The sequence below is a fragment of the Trachypithecus francoisi genome, unplaced genomic scaffold (genome assembly GCF_009764315.1).
Source record: "Trachypithecus francoisi isolate TF-2019V2 unplaced genomic scaffold, Tfra_2.0 Lachesis_group4, whole genome shotgun sequence".
Lineage (NCBI taxonomy): Eukaryota > Metazoa > Chordata > Mammalia > Primates > Cercopithecidae > Trachypithecus > Trachypithecus francoisi.
In genome coordinates this window covers 78,920,202-78,940,827 of record NW_022681469.1, presented here as the reverse complement: position 1 = coordinate 78,940,827, position 20,626 = coordinate 78,920,202, and the positions used below count along the sequence as shown (strand labels likewise).

General features: G+C 35.9%; 1 protein-coding gene across 5 annotated transcripts in view; it reads right to left on the bottom strand.

Annotated features, from left to right (window-relative positions):
* UMAD1 (UBAP1-MVB12-associated (UMA) domain containing 1) overlaps positions 1-20,626 on the bottom strand; it is a 254,823-nt gene that overhangs the window by 118,882 nt on the left and 115,315 nt on the right. Inside the window, exon 1 of one of the 5 annotated variants that reach the window (XM_033193451.1) lies at positions 16,845-17,060. The exons of the other annotated variants lie outside the window; for them this stretch is intronic. Within the exon in view, the coding sequence (XP_033049342.1) occupies positions 16,845-16,896 (52 nt within the window). The 5' untranslated portion in view covers positions 16,897-17,060. Of the gene's footprint in view, positions 1-16,844; positions 17,061-20,626 lie in introns of those variants that run through there. 5 annotated transcript variants of the gene reach the window in all.

Here is a 20,626-nt window from a genome sequence, read left to right as displayed (position 1 = left end):
AGATAGCTAATTCCTAGAATGAAGAAGCAAGAAAGCATATACAGTATTTAAGGATGGGAGGCAGTAGAAAACAGAGTGAAGAGCCAGCTTGCTTGCGATCTCATCTTAGCCTTGCCTCTCACTAGATTTGTAATCTTGGGCAAGTTGTTTAGTCTCAGTTTCTTTATATGTAATACAGAGTTATAATAATGGTATCTACCTTAAAGAATTATTTTGAGGCTTAAACAAGGTTCTTTAAACCAGTACCTGGCCCCTAACTGTTACTGTTGTGAGGTGGTCATGGTTATCGTTGCTATTATGATCCAGAGCTGGCACTTTACTATAGAATCCATATTAAACTATTGATGATCTTCTGAAAAAATGTTTATCCTTTTATCAAACTGTGTAAAAATGCTGCTTTCCAGCTACTACTACTCTGGAATTGAAACCTAAAATAAACATGCTTAGCAATGCAGATTGTTTAATCCTACTTTTGTTTAAGAATGTAATTTCTTGAAATGCTCACTATTCACAATAAACATTAATGACCAGCTCTGAAGTAATACACTCATGCCATCTTTTTAGGGTGAAAGAACCTTAAAAGACAGAACTTGAAACTGTTGCTTATATCATACCTGTCTAGAGGATTTATGAAGGCAGAATAGGTAAGAATGCCTATAGAATCCAACAAAATATAAATTCCACTAGACAGTAAGTTTCCATAAAGGCAAGGATTTTTCCTGAGTTCACCAATATGTCATCAATATCTAGATCTGTGCCTGGAACATGGCAGGATCTTAATATTTCAAAATAAATGAATAATATGGTTTAAAATGAATTGTTCAAATCTTAGATAAAGAAGTACTCATTTGTAGGAAATTAAATATATATTTAAATGAAAAAATGAATACTAGTTAAGTTTTTTAAACAATCACAGGTTTGAGCTTTAAACGAAATGCCATCTTCAACGTTAACCAGCTCACAATATAAGAAGGAAAAACATTAAACACTTTGGAGAACCTGTAGATTACCTAAAGAGGGCTCTATGTTTTAAACCAAAGCAGAACCTGTATTATTGAGAAGAAGAAATTCAACAAGAAGCAGTTATGAATGTGTAAACTATAAGGCTTTGGAAGTTCTTTTATTATGTGAGTAACAGCAAGTATCTTCTGGACTTGCAGCTGGTATACTCTTTCTAAACTACACGAGGACTTATTTTATTCACTATGGAGTTTGAAACCTGAGGCAATATCAGTTTATTAATCAGATGAACTTTAATGTTAAACAGTAAAAGTTTTATTTCCTAATATAAATTGTGGATCTGCAGAAAGAAGTAACAAATAGCATGTCATTGGGCATGCCTGGAATAAGCAATAACTTGTAGTAAAAGGTATTTTTAAAAATTGATTAACTACACATGTACTCTGGGAGAAAAACAGACAAGTAAATTTTGCTGCTATTGGCAAGGCTGCTCTATTATAATCTTATGTTTTAGCACAATCACTGTTACATTAAAAGAAGAAAACTGCTACAGTTGGGTCCTATCTGCCATATTTGGATTCTAACAGAAGATCTATCCCAAACAAACGACCAGAAGGCTAATTCTGTTACAATTCTTATTCCACTATTACAATGATATGTAACTGAGGAGAACTGCTCTACCATTTGTTGTATATAAAAGGACTACTTAGTTGGCTAAGCAATTAATAAGTATTCAAAAAAAAAAACCCAGATACTAAATAGAGGGAAACAATTATTTCTAAAAGTTTGAGTAGAACATTCTATTTATAAAACCAGATGGATATATGCTTACTAAATAAGCCTGTAGATCCCAGTTTCCTCTCTTGCTTAGCATACTGTATCCCCCGTACCTAACAGAGAGTTTGAAGCTCAACAAATATTGACTAAACATATTACTGATTTCTCAATCAACAAAAGTATTGCTCATAACAAGAATGTGAGCTTCGTAAGGCCAAAGACCACACCTCATTCACAATCCTCAGGGCAGGCCTACCTCAATCCCTGACACAGAGACAAAAGTCAAGAAATGAATGGGTCAGTAAAAGTAAACAAAGTCAATGACCTAAACAGTTTTCAATTTTAAAAAGTAAATTTTAATACTAAGCTACCAAAATTACTAAATTTGTTTAATATGATAAATTTACTTTTCATAAGATTTTAAATAAGAGAGTAGCCAAAAATCAAAATTTAATCAGAATTAGAACTTTTTATAAGTCATCAATAGTTTCTGAAACAATGGTATGATTGATTAAATATTATTATTTTTAAGCACTATAGTACTGCACTCGAAGCAAAGGAGTATTTTTTTTTTTTTTTTTTTTTTGAGACGGAGTCTCGCTCTGTCACCCAGGCTGGAGTGCAGTGGCGCGATCTCGGCTCACTGCAAGCTCCGCCTCCCGGGTTCACGCCATTCTCCTGCCTCAGCCTCCCAAGTATCTGGGACTACAGGCGCCCGCCATCTCGCCCGGCTAATTTTTTGTATTTTTTTTAGTAGAGACGGGGTTTCACCGTGTTAGCCAGGATGGTCTCGATCTCCTGACCTCGTGATCCGCCCGTCTCGGCCTCCCAAAGTGCTGGGATTACAGGCTTGAGCCACCGCGCCCGGCCAGCAAAGGAGTATTTTGAGAGACACAGCTCAAGACCAGGTTAAACATTTGGCTACTGGAAGAAAAAGAACAGACACAGAAGAGACAGATATATAGAGTGAACTGATGAGATATGGGTGAGGGAACTTGAGATTTTTGATCAGAGAGATGTTATCCTCACTGGCATAAGTAGAAAGCTATATATTTGTCAGATTTGGGAAGGGAAGACTAAAAACAGGACTTCAATAATTTAAGTGTGCAAACACTGAAAGACAACTTAAGACAATACCTGATTTTCTATGTCCTTTAAAAAAGAAAAAGAATGATATTAAGAATTAGAGCAGAGGCGTCACCAGTAGTAGGCAGTGAAAGCTGAAGTACAAACACGATCAGTGCTAAGATACAGCAGGTATATATAGGGAAGGAAGTGCTTTCAAAAGAAAACAGCAGGCCAGTTTTGGAGATCAGAGGTAAAGTAGCCAAAGAAATTCTAGAAGCCAAGATCAAAAAGGGTGCTTGGAGAAAGGGCAGGGAACCCTGGCAAAGACATCAGAATAGTTCTTGAGTATATACACTGAATCACATATTGTAAACAAGAGGCAGAGTAATTGGCCCAGTATAGACAACATTAAAAATATGATCTCATTGTTAAAACACACTGCTTCCAATCAATTCTGGCACTGTTACCTAATGGAGTTCCTCATACAGTCCAAACTTACCTCAAGTGATCCAGCTCCCATCACTGCCTTAAGATGCTATTTCACTATCTGCTTAATTGGCCTAGGTATTGAGAACTGCCTATGAACGAGTTCACACTACTCTCACCTTCCACAGTCTCAGCTTCATCTAAACAAATTTATCTTCCAACAAGTTGCTTATATCCACTGTATAACTTCATATTGCTTTACTACTTAACCAAAGCAATTTTATTTTTAAAAATTATTTTTATTACATTAAAGTCTCCCCTGTTCTAAGAACTGCAGCTTCTATTTTTTTAGCACTCAATATATTGATAGCTATGGGTCTGGACATTCTTAAGTTGATATAAGACAAATGTGGTCTTAAATACCGACAACTTGTAAGAGATTTCTGCTTCCCTGCTCTATTGTAATGAGCTTGCAAGATGACCCCCCCAAATGGCAACGGCTTTTTGTGACTGCCATATCACACTGCAACCTCAAATCTGCTTTGCTGTCTGATAGCACCTGACTCCCTTTCATTACCGCTAAGCATTGTCTCTCATTAAATATCTATTTCAGATTATTTGTTCTTATATGTATTAGTTTGTATTTTCTTAGGCTGAATCTCACTATTTCCTATGACATTTCTAAAACTTTTTGGTATCTTCTTTTCTATTGCTATTTGAAATGCTTCCCAATTTACTATTATTTCTAAAACTAGTTGACATACTTCGTTTCCAATTTTACATTTTTAATGAAAATGCAAAGGAAAACCAGATAATATATCTTCTTAGAGGCTGTATTATTTCATCTTAGAATGAATCTAAGTAAAAGCTGTAAATCATCATGCTATTAAGTCAAGTAAACCTGAACTGTTTACTTATTACATAAATCAGTCTACTAATTTTGTAACTAATTTTGCAGCTTTAGTCGAGACGGGGTTTCTCCATGTTGGTCAGGCTAGTCTCGAACTCCTGACCTCAGGTGATCTGCCAGCCTCGGCGTCCCAAAGTGCTGGGATTGCAGGCATGAGCCACCACTCCTGGCCTAACTTTCAATCTTAAATACATTTAAATTTTTAAAATTCAAATGTCTTTGTTACTCCAATGACTGTAAAAATGTCATTGGCTTTGCATGTTCTCATTTATAAGTGAGAGTTAAACATTGAGCACACAGGGACATAAATACAGGAATGACAGACACTGTGGTCTACTGGGGGTGGGGGAGGGAGAAGAATGTGGGCTGAAGAACCATCTATTGAGTACTATGCTCACTACCCAGGTGATGGGATCCACACCCCAAACCTCAGCATTATGCAATAGTCCCATATCACAAACTTGCACATGTACCCCTTGTATCTAAAATACAGGCTAAAATTTAATTGAAGAAAAATTAGTAAACAAAGAAATAATTTTAAAATGTCATTGGCTTTAATTAAATAAAAAGCACTTCAATTAAATATCAATGATCCATATTTAATATTGTAAATACTACCTATGTTTATGATAGTAATATACATTTTTCCCTACTAGGCTGTTTATAACTTGTTTCCTGTGCTCAAAACATTTAAAAATATAACTTGGCTAGGGAATTTCAGGATATTTATTTCCTAAATACTAGGTTTACATCAACATAAAACTCCTGTTTTATATCATTGTTTATTTAATATCACTCTGATTTTCTCTATTTTCTTTTGAGAGTGCCAGCTTAAAAGCGTTTAAAAAAATCAAATCTGCTAAAATTAATGTTGAATATTCAATGTATTTTAAATTAATCCATTAAATCTTAAATATATATAATGTGCTTTTGACTCACGAAGCCTCCGATGAAAAAAAATTCTAATCCAACCCAGGACAGTGAAGAGTTAAGTAGGCAATTTAGGAAAGAAATATGGCAAGTCCATATATGTGGCTCAGTCTTCGAGTGATGTTTACATCGCTCTAAGGGAATCCTGTCTCTGTCTGCACTATGTTATGACCCTTGTCATTGCCTGCCCTGGAGCAGTTGCATATGCATCTACTTCTCCCACTAAGCAAGTCTCTCCTGAAGGGCAGAAGCAAAGGAAACCTTTGTAATTTCCATGAGGCATCCCACAGCAATTTGCACAAAGCAGCCACACAATCAATGTTAAGTTATCAGAAGAGCAAAGTTCTTGAGTTTGCCTTAACACACAAGACCCATGAAAAATGAAAGGAAAAGTAACTTACACACATGGGGTGGGGTTAGTGGTAGCAGTGGTAAGAATGTTAGCAAGAAACCTCAAATGAAAATACTAAAATATATTGTGACTTAATCAGTCGCTGATGTACTTAAACAAGAGTCAAGATTTTTTTTTTACGTAACTTTTCATACTTCCCAAGTTAGAAGCTGGGGAAGCTTCATTATTTTGTTTGAAAGTTCTCCGAATTAGACACACCCATATGACACAGCCAATGTAAATAATTTGTTCTCCTGGTGTTGTCACTGCTGAACAATGATGAACGGATCAACAGTACAGATATTCCCCAAGGAAGAGTGACCTATTGTGTAAAAAATACATCCCAAAACAAGGAACTGTATTTAGGATAGGTTTCTACTTTCTTAATTCTGGCACACCCTTAGTCCCTAACTGCCTATGAATCAGTCTCCTGAAAAACCTGCAACTGATCTTTCAAAAGCAATGAATTCAATTCAACAAACATTTATTGAGCACCCACTGTATAAAAAAGCACAAGAATGGAAACCTGAGGGAAAAGGGCCAGCAAAGGAAATTGATAAGAAGCAATGTACAGAATAGAAGGAAAAGATACAGAAGAGAGAGGTGTATGGAATACAAAAGAGGAACTGGTCAACATTCTCAGATGTCACAAGGTGGGAAAGCTGAGATCTAGAAGAAAAGGTATCAAAATTCTTACTGAGTAAATGCAAACAATGGGATCAATAAATAAGAAAATGAGTGTCTTTCCATGTAAAGAATGATTCTGCCTTATAAATCTATGCTCCAAGAATAAGTTCTAATTCTATTAATGTCGCTACTAACCTTCCTACCATCCAGACCAGGGGTTTCTTCCTTTCCTTCTAACGACAAATGTGATCCAATACCAAGTCCTGTCACTCGCACCCACAAAATTAGGGTCACAGGCGTGGTAACACAGGTTGTGTACTGCACAAGGATGTGAAAAGGGGAGGAGCATTCAAACCAAAGACATATCTTTAATAATTTTCCAGCAGAGGGCAGTCAAGTGTCTTATTCTAATAAACATATTACAACAATTTTCTAACAGATGGAAGTAAAATGTCTTAAAGAAGTGGCACCTTTTTATTTTATTTTATTTTATTTTTTTGAGTTAGGTCTCACTTTTATCACCCAGGATGGAGTACAGTGACACGATCACAGCTCACTGTATCCTTGACCTCCTGGGCTCTGGTGAGTCTCCCAAATCAGCCTCCCGAGTAGCTGGGACCACAGGCACATACCACCATATTGGCTAATTTTTGTTGTTGTTGTTGTTGAGACAGGGTTTCACCATGTTGCCTGAGCTGGACTTGAATTCCTGGGCTCAAGCAATCCACTCACCTTGGCCTCCCAAAGTGCTAGGATTACAGGCGTAGACCACTGTGCCCAGCTAGGGGGACCTTTTTTTAATTCACAAAATGTACTAAGTAGGTCAGTGGAGGCCTTGTCCACAGTATTTCCATCTATTTTCAAGCTTTCATTCTGGCTGCAGCTACCACAAATGAGATTCACATATCTTGCAATAGCTTCCAAACTGATCTCCTAATTTCTCCATACTTCAGTCCACACTACAAGCGTTTGAAAAAAATCCCAAAAGTAGTGTTTTGCTAGTATAACTTTTCAAAAAATCTTCAGTGGCACTACGTTATTTTTTTCAATCTCACATTCAAGGCCCTTCATAGCATGTCCTTAACCTTCTCTTTTAGTCTATTCTTTCACTGTTCCCAAGAGGTGCCCTACTCCTAGCCGAACCTAATTATTCTCTACTCTACGTATGTCCTGTCCTTCCCCGCCTTGCTGTCTTTGTTCATGTCATTTCCTCTGCCTTGAATGCTCTCCAAACTCAGTCATCCTGGCAGAAGTTCTAAATTACATTCGGTAGTATATTCCAGGGAGAGGTTTCTGGATGACTTAATATTGTCTTCAGCAAGCATCTAAAGAAAAATCCCCTCACTGACTTTGGTTGGTTTATTCCAGTTATCTATTGGTGTATAACAAACTACTTACAACTCAAGATAATGATTATCTTTATTATATCTCACAACTCTGTGGGTCAAAACTTAGGGCAGAGCTTGAGCATTTCTGCTGTTCTGTGTAGTGATGTTAGAGGTTGCTCTAGGGTACTGGTAGTAAGAAAGCAGGTGAAGGACAACTTCACTCATATTTGGTAGAATGGCTAGAAAGTTGGGTTCAGCTGGGAATGTCAGCCAGATCGTCTATACTCATGCCTCTATAGCACGATGGCCTCCAGCTGGCTGGACTTCTTAAATGGTGGCTCCAAGCTCCAAGAGCAAGTGTTCCAGTAAACAAAGCAGAAGTCACATGGCCTTTTGCAGCTGACCCTTGTAAGCCAGGGTCTCTTTGGCCATATTCTATTGACTGAGGCAGTCATGAGCTTGTCCAGATTCAAGAGGAGGGGGCGTCGACACAACTTTTCAACAGGAGAGTGTCAAAGAATATGCAGCCATGTTTTAACACTGCCTAAGTTAGGGTAGAAGGGGGATAACACGGCAGACTTTCTCCCAGAAAGGTGTGAGCCACTTCTCTTGCTGTTCCCTGAATATGTCACTGTCTTATACTTTTTCCCCTCGTATATCTTTCCTCTGCCTGGAAAGCATCTCCATTCCTCCTTCTTCCCTACAAGCATGTCTAATTGTCATACACCTTTAAGGACTTCAGCCCCAAAGGACCACCTTAAATTTGCCTTCCTCCAAGACTCCTTTCTAGATCCTTTCAGTCAGTTTTAATCTCTTGTTTCAGGTTCCCTAGTACGCTTTTCTTCATGATAGTACTTTTCCTATTTACAATTTTACATTAGATTTTCATTTATGTACGAAGCAAAAAAAGGAAAAAAGAAAAATAGAATGCTGTAAGCCTGTGGCCTTCCTTGTAAATTCTCAGTCAAGTTTAAAGAGGGCGCAAAATGCTCGATGTAACCAGACTCTTGTGGAATCAAGGAGAGGGCCTGAGTCCTGTATCCAGGCTGATGCCAGATGAAGGTGACCCAGCACATGTAGCCAACATACTTTAAAATATATTATTTATATGTTTATTCTAAATTAATAGCGGTTGTAATTCCTATAGATTCTAGGAAAGATAAACAAACTTGGGGAGAAGGAAGGTTTAGTGTCTTGTGTCCTGCTTAATGATAGTTTCTAATACTACATACACTTTCGCCCTCAAAAATGTTCAAAATGGAACTATCCCATGTCAGAGTAAAATCCATATCCTGCATAATCTACTGAGGAGATATACTAATGGGCCTGTGAGGTAATACAAACAATAAAAGCCAGTAATTCAAGCTATCCAGTTTAAGTAACCATATAAGCAGTGCAATTTTGAGCTAGAAAAGATCTAGTTCAATCTTATGATGAAAAATCTGAGGCCCACAGAATGTGACTAGTCCCCAGAGAATTCATTTTCTGTATAAAAACAAACACAACAAAACCAAAGCTACAAAGATCCATGAAGCAAGATATGCACAAAAACTTTTGTGGCAGTATTGTCTCTAACAGGGTGGAGAGAGTGTGTCCATAAAGGCCCAGTACTCGGAGAAAGGATAAATTGTGGTGTCTTCACACAAAGAAACATTACACATACTCAAAATTAATGAACTAGAGCTACAAATATCAACATGTATAAATCTGAAAAATGCCACATCGAATAAGAAGGCAAATTGCAGAATACAAAGAAAATGACAACACTTATATAAAATGTTTAAATAAGTAAGGTACTACAAATAGGTTGGAATTACACACCATATATGGTAAAAGTATAAGAAAATGGCATGTGAAAGAATGGCTACTTCAATGGGGGCTGAAGGTGTACAGAGGCAGCTTCCACAGTATCCACCCATTATGTTTTCTTTCTACAGCTGGATGGTAGGTATATAGATGTTGGCTCTATTATACTTTATAACTTTTTTAAAGCTTAATTATTATGTAATAAAATTTAAAGACAAAAAGATCGGTAAAAACAGCTTTTACACTTTTTTAAGACCTTCACTATAAAAATTCAGCATAGACAGAGGGAAATAAAGATTAGGCAGTCTACACAGGGAGTGATTCAAGACCACTGGGATAGGCTATGTGAGAAAAAGGGAAAGCAAAGACGCCTCTAGTTCTCAAAATAAGGTAAGAAAAACAAAGATCCAGCCAAGACCAAACGTAGTGGCTCATGTCTGTAATCATAGCACACTGGAAGGCTGAGGCAGAAAAACTGCTGGAGCCCAGGAGTTCAACAACCAGCTTGGTCAACATAGGGAGAACCCTGTCTCTAATTAAAAATAATAATAATAATTAAAAAATAATCTTGGCCGGGCACGGTGGCTCAAGCCTGTAATCCCAGCACTTTGGGAGGCCGAGACGGGCGGATCACGAGGTCAGGAGATCGAGACCATCCTGGCTAACACGGTGAAACCCCGTCTCTACTAAAAAAAAAAAAAAAAAATACATTATTACTGAAAAATAAAGTGTTTAAATGAAAATAGGAAAAAAAAAAAAATACAAAAAAATTAGCCGGGCGAGGTGGTGGGCGCCTGTAGTCCCAGCTACTCGGGAGGCTGAGGCAGGAGAATGGCGTGAACCCGGGAGGCGGAGCTTGCAGTGAGCTGAGATCCGGCCACAGCACTCCAGCCTGGGCGGCAGAGCGAGACTCCGTCTCAAAAAAAAAAAAAAAAAATAATAATAATAATAATAATCTTTAAAAAACCCAACCAACCAAGCACATTTTAAAAATCTTAAATAAACCACACCCCAGATTCCTCCCTCAACTGTTGCATTTCTGTTTTATGAGTGCCACCTACCCCAAAACTTCCACTCTAGACAAACCATAAGAAGACAGGATCAAACATCACACAACACAGAACCCTGCTGCAGCCTCTGGAATGGTAGCAGAAGTGGAACCAACAGCATAACTAAGACTTAGTGGGCATATATTATGTACCAAGCATTGAAAACTTTGAGCTTTTTCTGCATTCTCTGCATTCTCTACTTAATCCACACAACATCCCTAAACGTGGGAATTGCTACCATGTTCATTTCAGAGAAGCTAAAGAAATTGCCAAGGCCCCACAGCTAGCAAGTAGTGGAATCGGGAGTCTAATCAGATCCAGATAATTATCAACGTGCTTTTCTATCTAAAATGAGAATGACCAAATATCTGTAAATTAACTCTTCAAAAAAGTTACCTCACATCTGGCTCCAAAGCATGTTTAATGAGATTAAAGTAGCTTTACTTTTGTAGTGTAAGTATTTCTCCTTCTGCAATACGGCACAAAGAACTTTACTTTATAGATCACTCTCTTAAAAAACCACCTGTACTATGTTCACATGGTTGTCAAGGTTTAAAAATGAATACAAATAATAACAGAAGCAATTCCAAGGGGAATGTTTCTTTTGAGAGAGAGGATTAGATGGAAACATTCTAAAAAATGAGAAAAGGAACGCCATCTGGAATAATTTTATTTTCTCACATCTTGGATACCTCATAGTGTGAAAAAATGTGAAAATAAAGGATCAGGAAGTCCTGAAGTTGAAGAGTCTCAACATCTCAGAATCCAAGATGACACCTTGAATACATAATATAATTGATAGTTGCTTATGAATAGATACTCTCTCTGGATTTTTCTCCTTTTACTAACAACTAACACATTTACATCATTCATCTGTTAATAAAAGTAGTAACTCATGTCTCAAAGAAAGGCAAAATCCCATTCCTTTAAAACAAAGAAGGAGCATATTAGTTTACCACAAAACAGATCAATGTGTAGCTATTCTATCAAACTGGTACTTCCCTTTCAGGCAAGCAGGTACCACACACTGTAGCAGTGCCCAAGACTCCCAGAAAAACTCAGCAACGTCAAAGCCCGAGGTCGTCAACCCTGGCTGCCCAGTAGAATCACCCGGACTTTATGGAATTCTGAGCAGACTGTAACTCTACATATGATTGGTAAAACAGTAAAGTGTCTAGCAGATTACATAAGGGAATATTTTCTTGATCATGGGGGAGGCAAAGATTACTTGCACAGCAGAAAGTGCTAACCAAAAGGGAAACAAATTGAGAAACTTAACATTAAAATTAAAAACTTTTTAATCAAGAGACGTCTAGTAAAAAGCAACCTATGATGTGGGAGACAATAGTAACCAGCACATTCATCAAAGAACAGAGTAAGGGGCTTGGAGCTGCTGTAGCCATCTTGCCACCAGAAAGGGGCAGCTGGTCTGAAGATGAGGCGTGCACACAAAGAATAAGATCCTGGGCCATCTTTGGAACCTTAAATCAAGATATGCCCAAAGTCAGTCCAACCCACGGACTGTTTGGTTATATGTGTCAACAGACACCCTTTTTCATTTAAGCCAGGATTAGCTAGATTTTCTGTCACTTTCTTCATAAATAATCGCAAACAATATTCAGTTCAGACCCACTCATACTTTATTCTCAACTCTCTGGGCACATTAACAAGCTCTTCTTTGGTCAATTCACCATGTGTAAATCCACGTCCTCAAGTCTGATTTCATGATAACTCCAAACTGGGGTGGTTAACTGCCTGATCTTACACAGAAAAGGCTATGTTCATTTTCCAACAATTGTCTTTACCCTTTGGGGTCCGACTTCACGCTATGCCTAGTTGTAGCATTCACTCTGGTATCACTTCATAGTCCTTTCTTTCTGATTAAGTCTTCTTGATTTCTTGAGTCCCCCTCTCCCAGGGCTCAGAGCTCTAACAAACACTACTTATTCCAAGCAATGTGGTTCACTTGTTTATTCATATGTTCACCTAAAACGTTTATTTAGTGATAAGTGTGTGTCAGTCCACATATTTGTAACTATCACCATATCTTGTATAATAATCCCTTGAGCTTTCAAATAATCATTAAAACTTCTAAAATTCTACCTTCTTAACTTTTACGTTTAAATAGCTCATAGGGGTCTGCCTTGCACTAGTGGCACTGGAATGCTAACATTACATACACACTTAGCCCGCATGTTTTTAGTAGTCATTGCTTAATTTTAAAAATGGTTTCTTAACTTGTAACCACTTGGATTTTTTTTTTTAATCTTAAATTTTTCTGCAAAACTCTCCTTGACTTTTAATGTGCTTGGAAACCATTTTGGAGTGTCTTTGCCAATACAAAAGCCTTTTCTTTAAGCCTGGCATAGGCTGGACTGTAGTGAGTGGCATAAAGTGGAAGTAGAGAGATTTTTCTCCTTTTTGCACACTAATTTTTTAAAAAGTGCCACCAGATGTGAAAGAGAAAATTTAGACTCTGAATTCTGAAATTCAATCTAGCAAGAAAGAAGCAACAAATTCTTAAGGCATAGTATACTTCAGCTATCTACCATAACATCATTTCCTCTTGTAAATGAGCTCTTGATTAGAGAGTCTGCATCATTTTTTACTACAGTTAACAAGGTTCACATTACTTCAGTGAGTGCTATTGGGAAGGAAAAATGGGGTGTCTTTAAAAGGAACTGGTGGTGGTCAAATAAATAAGACACTAAACAAGACCTTAAATTGTGTACATGGAAAGTCTCTGCTTTAGTAAATAACATTTCTGATGGATTTTTTGAAGAATAAAATATTCGTGTCTAATCCCCACATTACAGATTAAAAGCTGTCCAACACAGCCTGAACTGAGCAAAATAGCAGTGAGAAAACAGATCAAGGCAGGCATTCGATGTGGAGTGAAGACTTGGAATTTAATTTTGAGATAGATCTGAAGCCACTGGAGGGTTGTGAACAAAGGAGTGACATGATCTCACTTACACCTAAATTAAAAAGAATTACCCCAGCAGCTGTATGAAAAAAGACTATCAAAACAGAAGAGAATATTATACTGCTAATAACTAAATGAAATAAATCTGTAAGTTGCTGTGAAACGATGTGCAATCATACGGTTAAGTTGAAATGCTAAGAGGCAGAGTATGATCCTGTTTGTGGAAAAAATATATGTATATACACAGACACACCACATGTACACACACTGTAGTGATATCCTTTGGATTTTAGAAAATTTACAGCTGAAGAAAATAAATCCGCATACCCAAGTTGTTCTAAATATACTTACAGGTTTTCAAATAATGGAATTATTCATTTTAAATGTAAACTGAATTAAAATTAAACATTAATGAAATGAAAAATTAAAAATCACTACATTTGTTACATTTCAAGTTCTCCATAGCCACATGTGGCTGGTTAGTGCACACCTTATTGAACAAAGCAGATCTAAACAACTGTAAAACATACATAAGGAAAGCTATTCATCTGACAAGGGATTAATAACCAGAATATATAAGGATTTCAAACAACTCTGTAGGAAATAAAACTAATAATCTGATTTAAAAATGGGCAAACAATTTGATTAGACATTTCTCAAAAGAAGACATGCAAATGACAAACAGGCACATAAAAAGGTGCTCAACAACACTGATCATCAGAGAAATGCAAACAAAAATTTCAATAAGATATCATGTCACCTGAGTTAAAATGGCTTATATTCACAAGACAGGCAATTACAAATGCTAGAGAGGAAGTGAAGAAAAGGGAACCCCTGTACACTGTTTTTTTTTTGTTGTTGTTGTTTTTCTTTTTTGAGATGGAGTCTAGTTCTTGTCGCCCAGGCTGGAGTGCAATGGCATGATCTTGGCTCACTGCAACCTCCGCCTCCCAGGTTCAAGTTATTCTCTTGTCCCAGCCTCTTGAGTAGCTGTGATTATAGGCGCCCACCACCACGCCCGGCTAATTTTTTGTATTTTTAGTAGAGACAGGGTTTCACCATGTTGGTCAGGCTGGTCTCGAACTCCTGACCTCAGGTGATCCACCCATCTCAGTCTACCAAAATGCTGGGATTACAGGAATGAGCCACCACACCGGGCCCGTACACTGTTGGTGGGAATGTGAATTAGTACAACCACTATGGAGAACCGTTTGCAGGTACCTCAAAAAACTAAAAATAGAGCTACCATATGATCCAGCAATCTGACTGCTGGGTATACACTCAAAGGAAAGAAAATCAGTATATTGAAGAGATATCTGCACTCCCATGTTTGTTACAGCACTGTTCACAAGAGCCAAGATTTGGAAGCAACCTAAGCACCCATCAACAGATGAACGGATAAAGAAAACGTGGTATTTTTACACAATGAAATACGATTCAGCCATAAAAAAGAATGACATCCAGTTATTTGTGACAACATGGATAGAACTGGAAGTCATTATGTTAAGTGAAATAAGCCGGCATAGAAAGATACACATTGCATGCTCTCACTTATTCATGGCATCTCAAAATCAAAACAACTGAACTTATGGAAATAGAGAGTAGAAGAATCGTTACCAGAGGCAAGGAAGAGTAGTGGGGAGTTGGGGGTATTGATGGGGATGGTTAGTGGGTACCAAAAATAATAGAATGAATATGACCAAGTATTTGACAACACAACAGAGTGACTATAGTGAACAATAATTTAATTGTAAATTTAAAAATAACTAAAGAGTAGAATTGAACTGTTTGTAACACAAAGGATAAATGCTTGAGAGGATGGTACCCCATTTTCCGTGATGTGATTATTACACAATATGTGCCTGTATCAAAATATCTCATGTACTCCATAAATATATACACCCACTATGTACCCACAAAAATTAAAATAAATAAAAACATGATGTTACAACAATTTTTAAAAAATACATAAGTAAGGTTATTTTCTTCTTGGGCTTACAAATGAGGGTGGAGGAGGGGTCTTTTACTTCTCACTTTATGCCTTCTGGAATATGTATGCTACACAATAAATATATTTTTTCATGCTTAAAACCATTAACTACAGACCAGAGTGCATCCAGGTGGTAGGGTATCTGAACCTTATGCAACTTTTCTAGACCTTTCACAGGAAAAGAATACAAAATTATGAATACAAAATTAGAAGAGAAAGTAGAAGTATATATAGAACAGAAAAATTACACATTTTAAATAGCTGAAAATAAACATCATGAAATTCAGAAAAATACCATCCTGTTTTTATTTCTCCAACAAACCTCTATAATGCTTTTTTCTAAAAGTTTTGATTATGCAAATTTTGACAAATGACAATTTTATAATACAATTTTCCATATATAAAATTAAAAAGCAATTTGGTATCTCTTCTATTTATGCTATAAAAAGAATTTTGAGAAGTATGTGTTGAGGAAAGCTTCTTTTCACTTCACAACTCATGTCAGGTTTTTAGGATCATTATAAAATTTAGGTACACTTTCATAAAATTTTTTTCATTTATGAGTTGCAAAATTTCAGGGAATTTCAAAGTTTCTTATGTGGCAACTAATCTATATACTCTTTGAATTGAAGATACTCATTAATTATAAAGCTAATTATAGTTACAAATTATGACATTTTATGTTGTCTTTCTCTATATGTATTTTGTGGTTAAATCAAAAAGAAACTTAAGTGTTTCCCCAGTGTATTCATATGATTCACTCTTTTGTATTAACTAAGTTTTCAAGTAGTCTATCAAGCCTATTTATAATCTCTATTAGAAAATGTTCTTTTCAATGAATTACTGCTTTTATTATAATCTTTTTTTTACAACATGCTTTTTGATATCAAACAATTTCTACTTATTTCATCATTCATCTTTGTTGCTTTAGTTTTATGTTCTCTTATCTAAATTATCTCAGTTCTTTAATAAATAAGTGCAAAAATGAGAAAATAATTAACCCTATGTGCCTAAATTAGGAGTCTATAATTTCTCACTTGTCTTACTGAAATGTTTCAAAATATCTTTTAAACTATAGTTTAAAGCTGTATGTTCTCAACTCAGTTTCCCTTTAACCAGATCTGATAAATGCCTGTGATCATTCCAAAGCAATCCCATGTAAGGAAATGTGATAGAAGGACGGTCGGAGTAGAAAAGAAATAGCAGTCTTAACTAATAATGCTTAAATACCTTTAAATTCTTCAAATTTTGCAAAACCATATGATCACGTGAACACATTGCTAGAGGTCCTCGCAGAGCCTTGGAGGAGGTCTGTGCAAGTCAGAGGTCCTGAACCTAAATCCCAGTAAATTTGCTCCTGGTAAATTTGCCTCTGATTACAGGGAAACAGAGCAGTTAGAAGATCCAACTAAAGCCAAAGGTCATTGGCTCAAGCCCAGGAGGAGCTGGGTGTTTGTTCCCACCTGTCCCTCCACCCTCATATATAACATTCAATTTCAGGGTGTCATATACTTATATGAAGGGTTAGTGCAAAGTCTAATTTACTTTCCCTGACTTTTCTACATTGCAAAACTAGAATTGCTTACATTCCTCATTTTTGCCAAAATTGAGATTCACACAGGTTGAAATCTTAGTTAACCAACATCTCTAACTTACCAGAAATTTCTTCAGTTTCAATTTCACCAATCCATTGTTTCCATTGGCACATCTAGTCTCTCTCTCTCTCTCTACAATTCTTGAAACTTCAGCCCTATTTTAACATACCAACTCTAGAAGTTTTATTTGCCCCACACATTCATTAAAATTATCTCTCATTTATAAAATATGGGCTAAAATCATGATACATTTACTTGGGGAGAGAAATATTCATCGACAGAGCTCAATACTGTACTTCATAAGCTGAAGTAATGTAACTAGTGGTATAACACAGGAAACAATAATGACAGCATTATATTCACATTGCTCAGCTACATACACAAAGAGAAGCCTGCATAATATCAAATGGATAAATAAAGCAGAAGTCTCAACTGGTTTTAAACACAGTTAAAGCTGGTTTTCAGTTTCTCTTTACAATTCATCCTGTATTTTTAATATAGGGAATTTCAAGGTATTATGGGGGTCATTACGTCTTATTAAATATTTTATTGATACTGTTTGCTATCTCTGTTTACCCTTTCCTACTTTTAAATCCAGCAATAGGATTAGAACAATTATTGCTTTCACCAAATTCTGAAATACCTGAAAAACACATACAGTTAAGAGCACTCTGCAGCCAAACTGACTGGATTTATATCTCAGCTCCGCCATGTTCTAGCTGTATGATTTTAAGCGAGTTACTTAATCTCTCTGTGTCTCATTTATCTTATTTGTAAAATGGGGATAAAATACTGCCTACCTCATAGGTATACTGGTGAGGATTACATGAATTCATGTTTGTAACTACTTAGAACAGTGCCTTACACACAGTAGTGTTGTATATGTGTTTGTTAAATATAAGAAAAATATGTAACCATGTATAATATTAAATGGGCAGTCATTAAAGAAGCTATAATCAAGAAAGCGGGTAATTATTCTAATTTGAGCGGAGTTTTACTATTTTCCATCAAGTACTGTACATTTCAAACTGCCAAAGATAATCAGTTCAAATTTAAAAGCACAAATACATTTCTGGGCCAAATAAACAATCTGTACATTATCAATACCATATCTATCTCTGATCATGAGGAAGTCAAAGACTGACAAGCAGCTTAGTAGAGCCTGATGTATGTGAAATGGAGTCCAGTTGGGCAGCTTTAAGGAAGTTATTTAACTTTTTGGAAACTCCGTTTCCAGATTTGGGCAAATAGGTATAAATACTACCTAAATGTCTTAAGATATTACTTCAAATTACATTACATAAGACATATATAAAGAGCTAGTATGTAGTAGAAGATATTTAATAGAAGTTATTATAATTGCAATTGACCATAATTCTATTTTGCTAATATTCCTCTTTATATATTATACCATACATTATAGACCACTGCCTCTCTAGCAGTATAATTAAGAATATTTATCTTCCCTATTCACTTTTGTTAAGATGTCAAACATAATCAATGTCTGACCTTGTCTTGGACTGAGACTTAATAACATTGGTGAAAGAGATCCTTCATGGATATTTATGAATGCAAATGTGACACATAACGTCCTTTCATTAGTAGTTACTTACATTATTAAAAGTTTTACAGAACTTAGATAAACTACCCTGGAAAATAATAATCTTATCTTAGATGTTTTCTGTGTAATAAATGTTTCAATTTATAGCACCTTTTATGAGAACATACAAAAATCTCAATATATGCTATTTTATAAATCTTTTCATCATATCTCCATATTAGATCACAGCAAATATTAATGCCCAGTTTTATTTTAGAAAAATATGAGAATAAAGATTTATGACTTGCCCTCCTAAACATGCCAAGAGGGGAATTCACATAATTTCTCACTTTTCTGAAGGAAGCCTTTGCCACCAGTACTGAGAGTGCTATAAAATTAAGTACTGGAAGCTAAAATTGCTAAATATTCTATAAGCCGTGAAAAAAATGCTTACCCACTCCCATTCCTGGAAAATGCATTAACTAATGTTCCTCAAATATTTTTCCTTGGATTAGGCAGAAACAGTTCAAACCCAGAGAAGACACATAGCTTTCACATGGAATATTGGCTATTAAAGTGTGCACTGCTGGAAAGTAATTAAACCACACTGTACCCTCACTTAGGTGAGATTATAAAAACCTAGAAAAGAGTCCTTCAAGGAAAATGTGTCAAAACCATTTAAATTAATTTAGCACATCAAACTTCACTCTATTTATTGTGGAATTGTTGCAGTTATTTTAACATTTAAAATAAGTAACTGATAAATTGAATTTGTTTTGCAATCCCCCACAAACTTTTCCTCAAATCTATTATAAAACACCAATACCAACTATGGAAAGGCTCATGCTAGAAAATTTAAAAACATTATTAAGGGAAATTTTTTTTAAGCAAATACAGAAATCAGTGCAATGCAATCACACTGATCTGGGTGAAGAAGAGCCCAGAGTAAAAGAAAATCATGTGTAACAGGATATCTCTAGTACAGCCAGAAGAAGAGGGATATAAGAGGGAATTAGGAGTGTGAGAAGTTTGACAGTTCTTAGACTTATTGATGACCCTGCCTGGTTCCAGGCTGACAGAGCTAAACCCTAAAGTATCCTTCTGATAAATATTACATTATTTTCCCCAAATTTTTGCTCCTAAAAAGAATTTTTTTTAATTTTTATATATACAAATATATATATACACATACACTTATATGTCTATAAATGTACTTCTAACCCCCAAAGAACAACATGATAGATCGTATTTTAACAGGAATGAAGGTAATAGATGGGAATTTTGTAAACATGTAAATCAGCATTATGATTATATCATTAATATTAATGTACCACCACAGAAAAATGTTGATAACCTTCCTGTAAATGTAAATCTAAGCCAAAAATAAGTCCTTCCTCACTTGCTCCCCTCAAAAAATTACAGCAGCTCTAACAATAAGACTGTTGATTAATTTATATTTCAATCTGGGAACGGTTACCTAGTTCTGTGGCAGTAGCAGATTTCAAAATATCACTGTTAGTCTATCATATTTCTAGAAATCTTTATTTTATAAATGTGTATCAAATGTATATGTTATAATCTATGGAATATAATTTGGTTTGAGGAATTATTATTATTTTATGACATAAACAATTACACAATAAAAAGTAAATAATAAAACATATAACTTTATAAAATAAAACATAGGCCGGGTGTGGTGGTTCACGCCTGTAATCCCAGCACTTTGGGAAGTGGGCGGATCATGAGGTCAAGAGATCAAGACCATCCTGGCCAACATGGTGAAACCCTGTCTCTACTAAAAATACAAAAGAAAAATTAGCTGGGTGTGGTGGCAAGCGCTTGTAGTCCCAGTTACTCAGGAGGCTGACGCAGGAGAACAGCTTGAACCCAGGAGGTGGAGGCTGCAGTGAGTTGAGATCGTGCCACTGCACACCAGCCTGACCACAGACGAGACCCCATCTCAAAAAACAAAACAAAACAAGAAACATATAACATATAATCATAAAACATATACTTTATTAGATGATTATGCATTGTTTTCCTACTTTTTTGATTCAGAAATGTCACATCATCTAATAATTCAATGATTTAGATTTAATTTCTATACATTTTCCCCAAAACACAGGCAAAACTTTCTTTTCCTTCAAGGAAAATTATTTGTTAAACTGAAAGTAATGAAGACTAAGTTCTCCATTAAATGGAGAAATAAGGCAACCTAGCAAGTAACAATGAAGATTTCCCATTTCCTGAAACCCTGACCTAGTGGGCTCAGTACAAGAGATGAAAGGACCAGAAACCTCCAT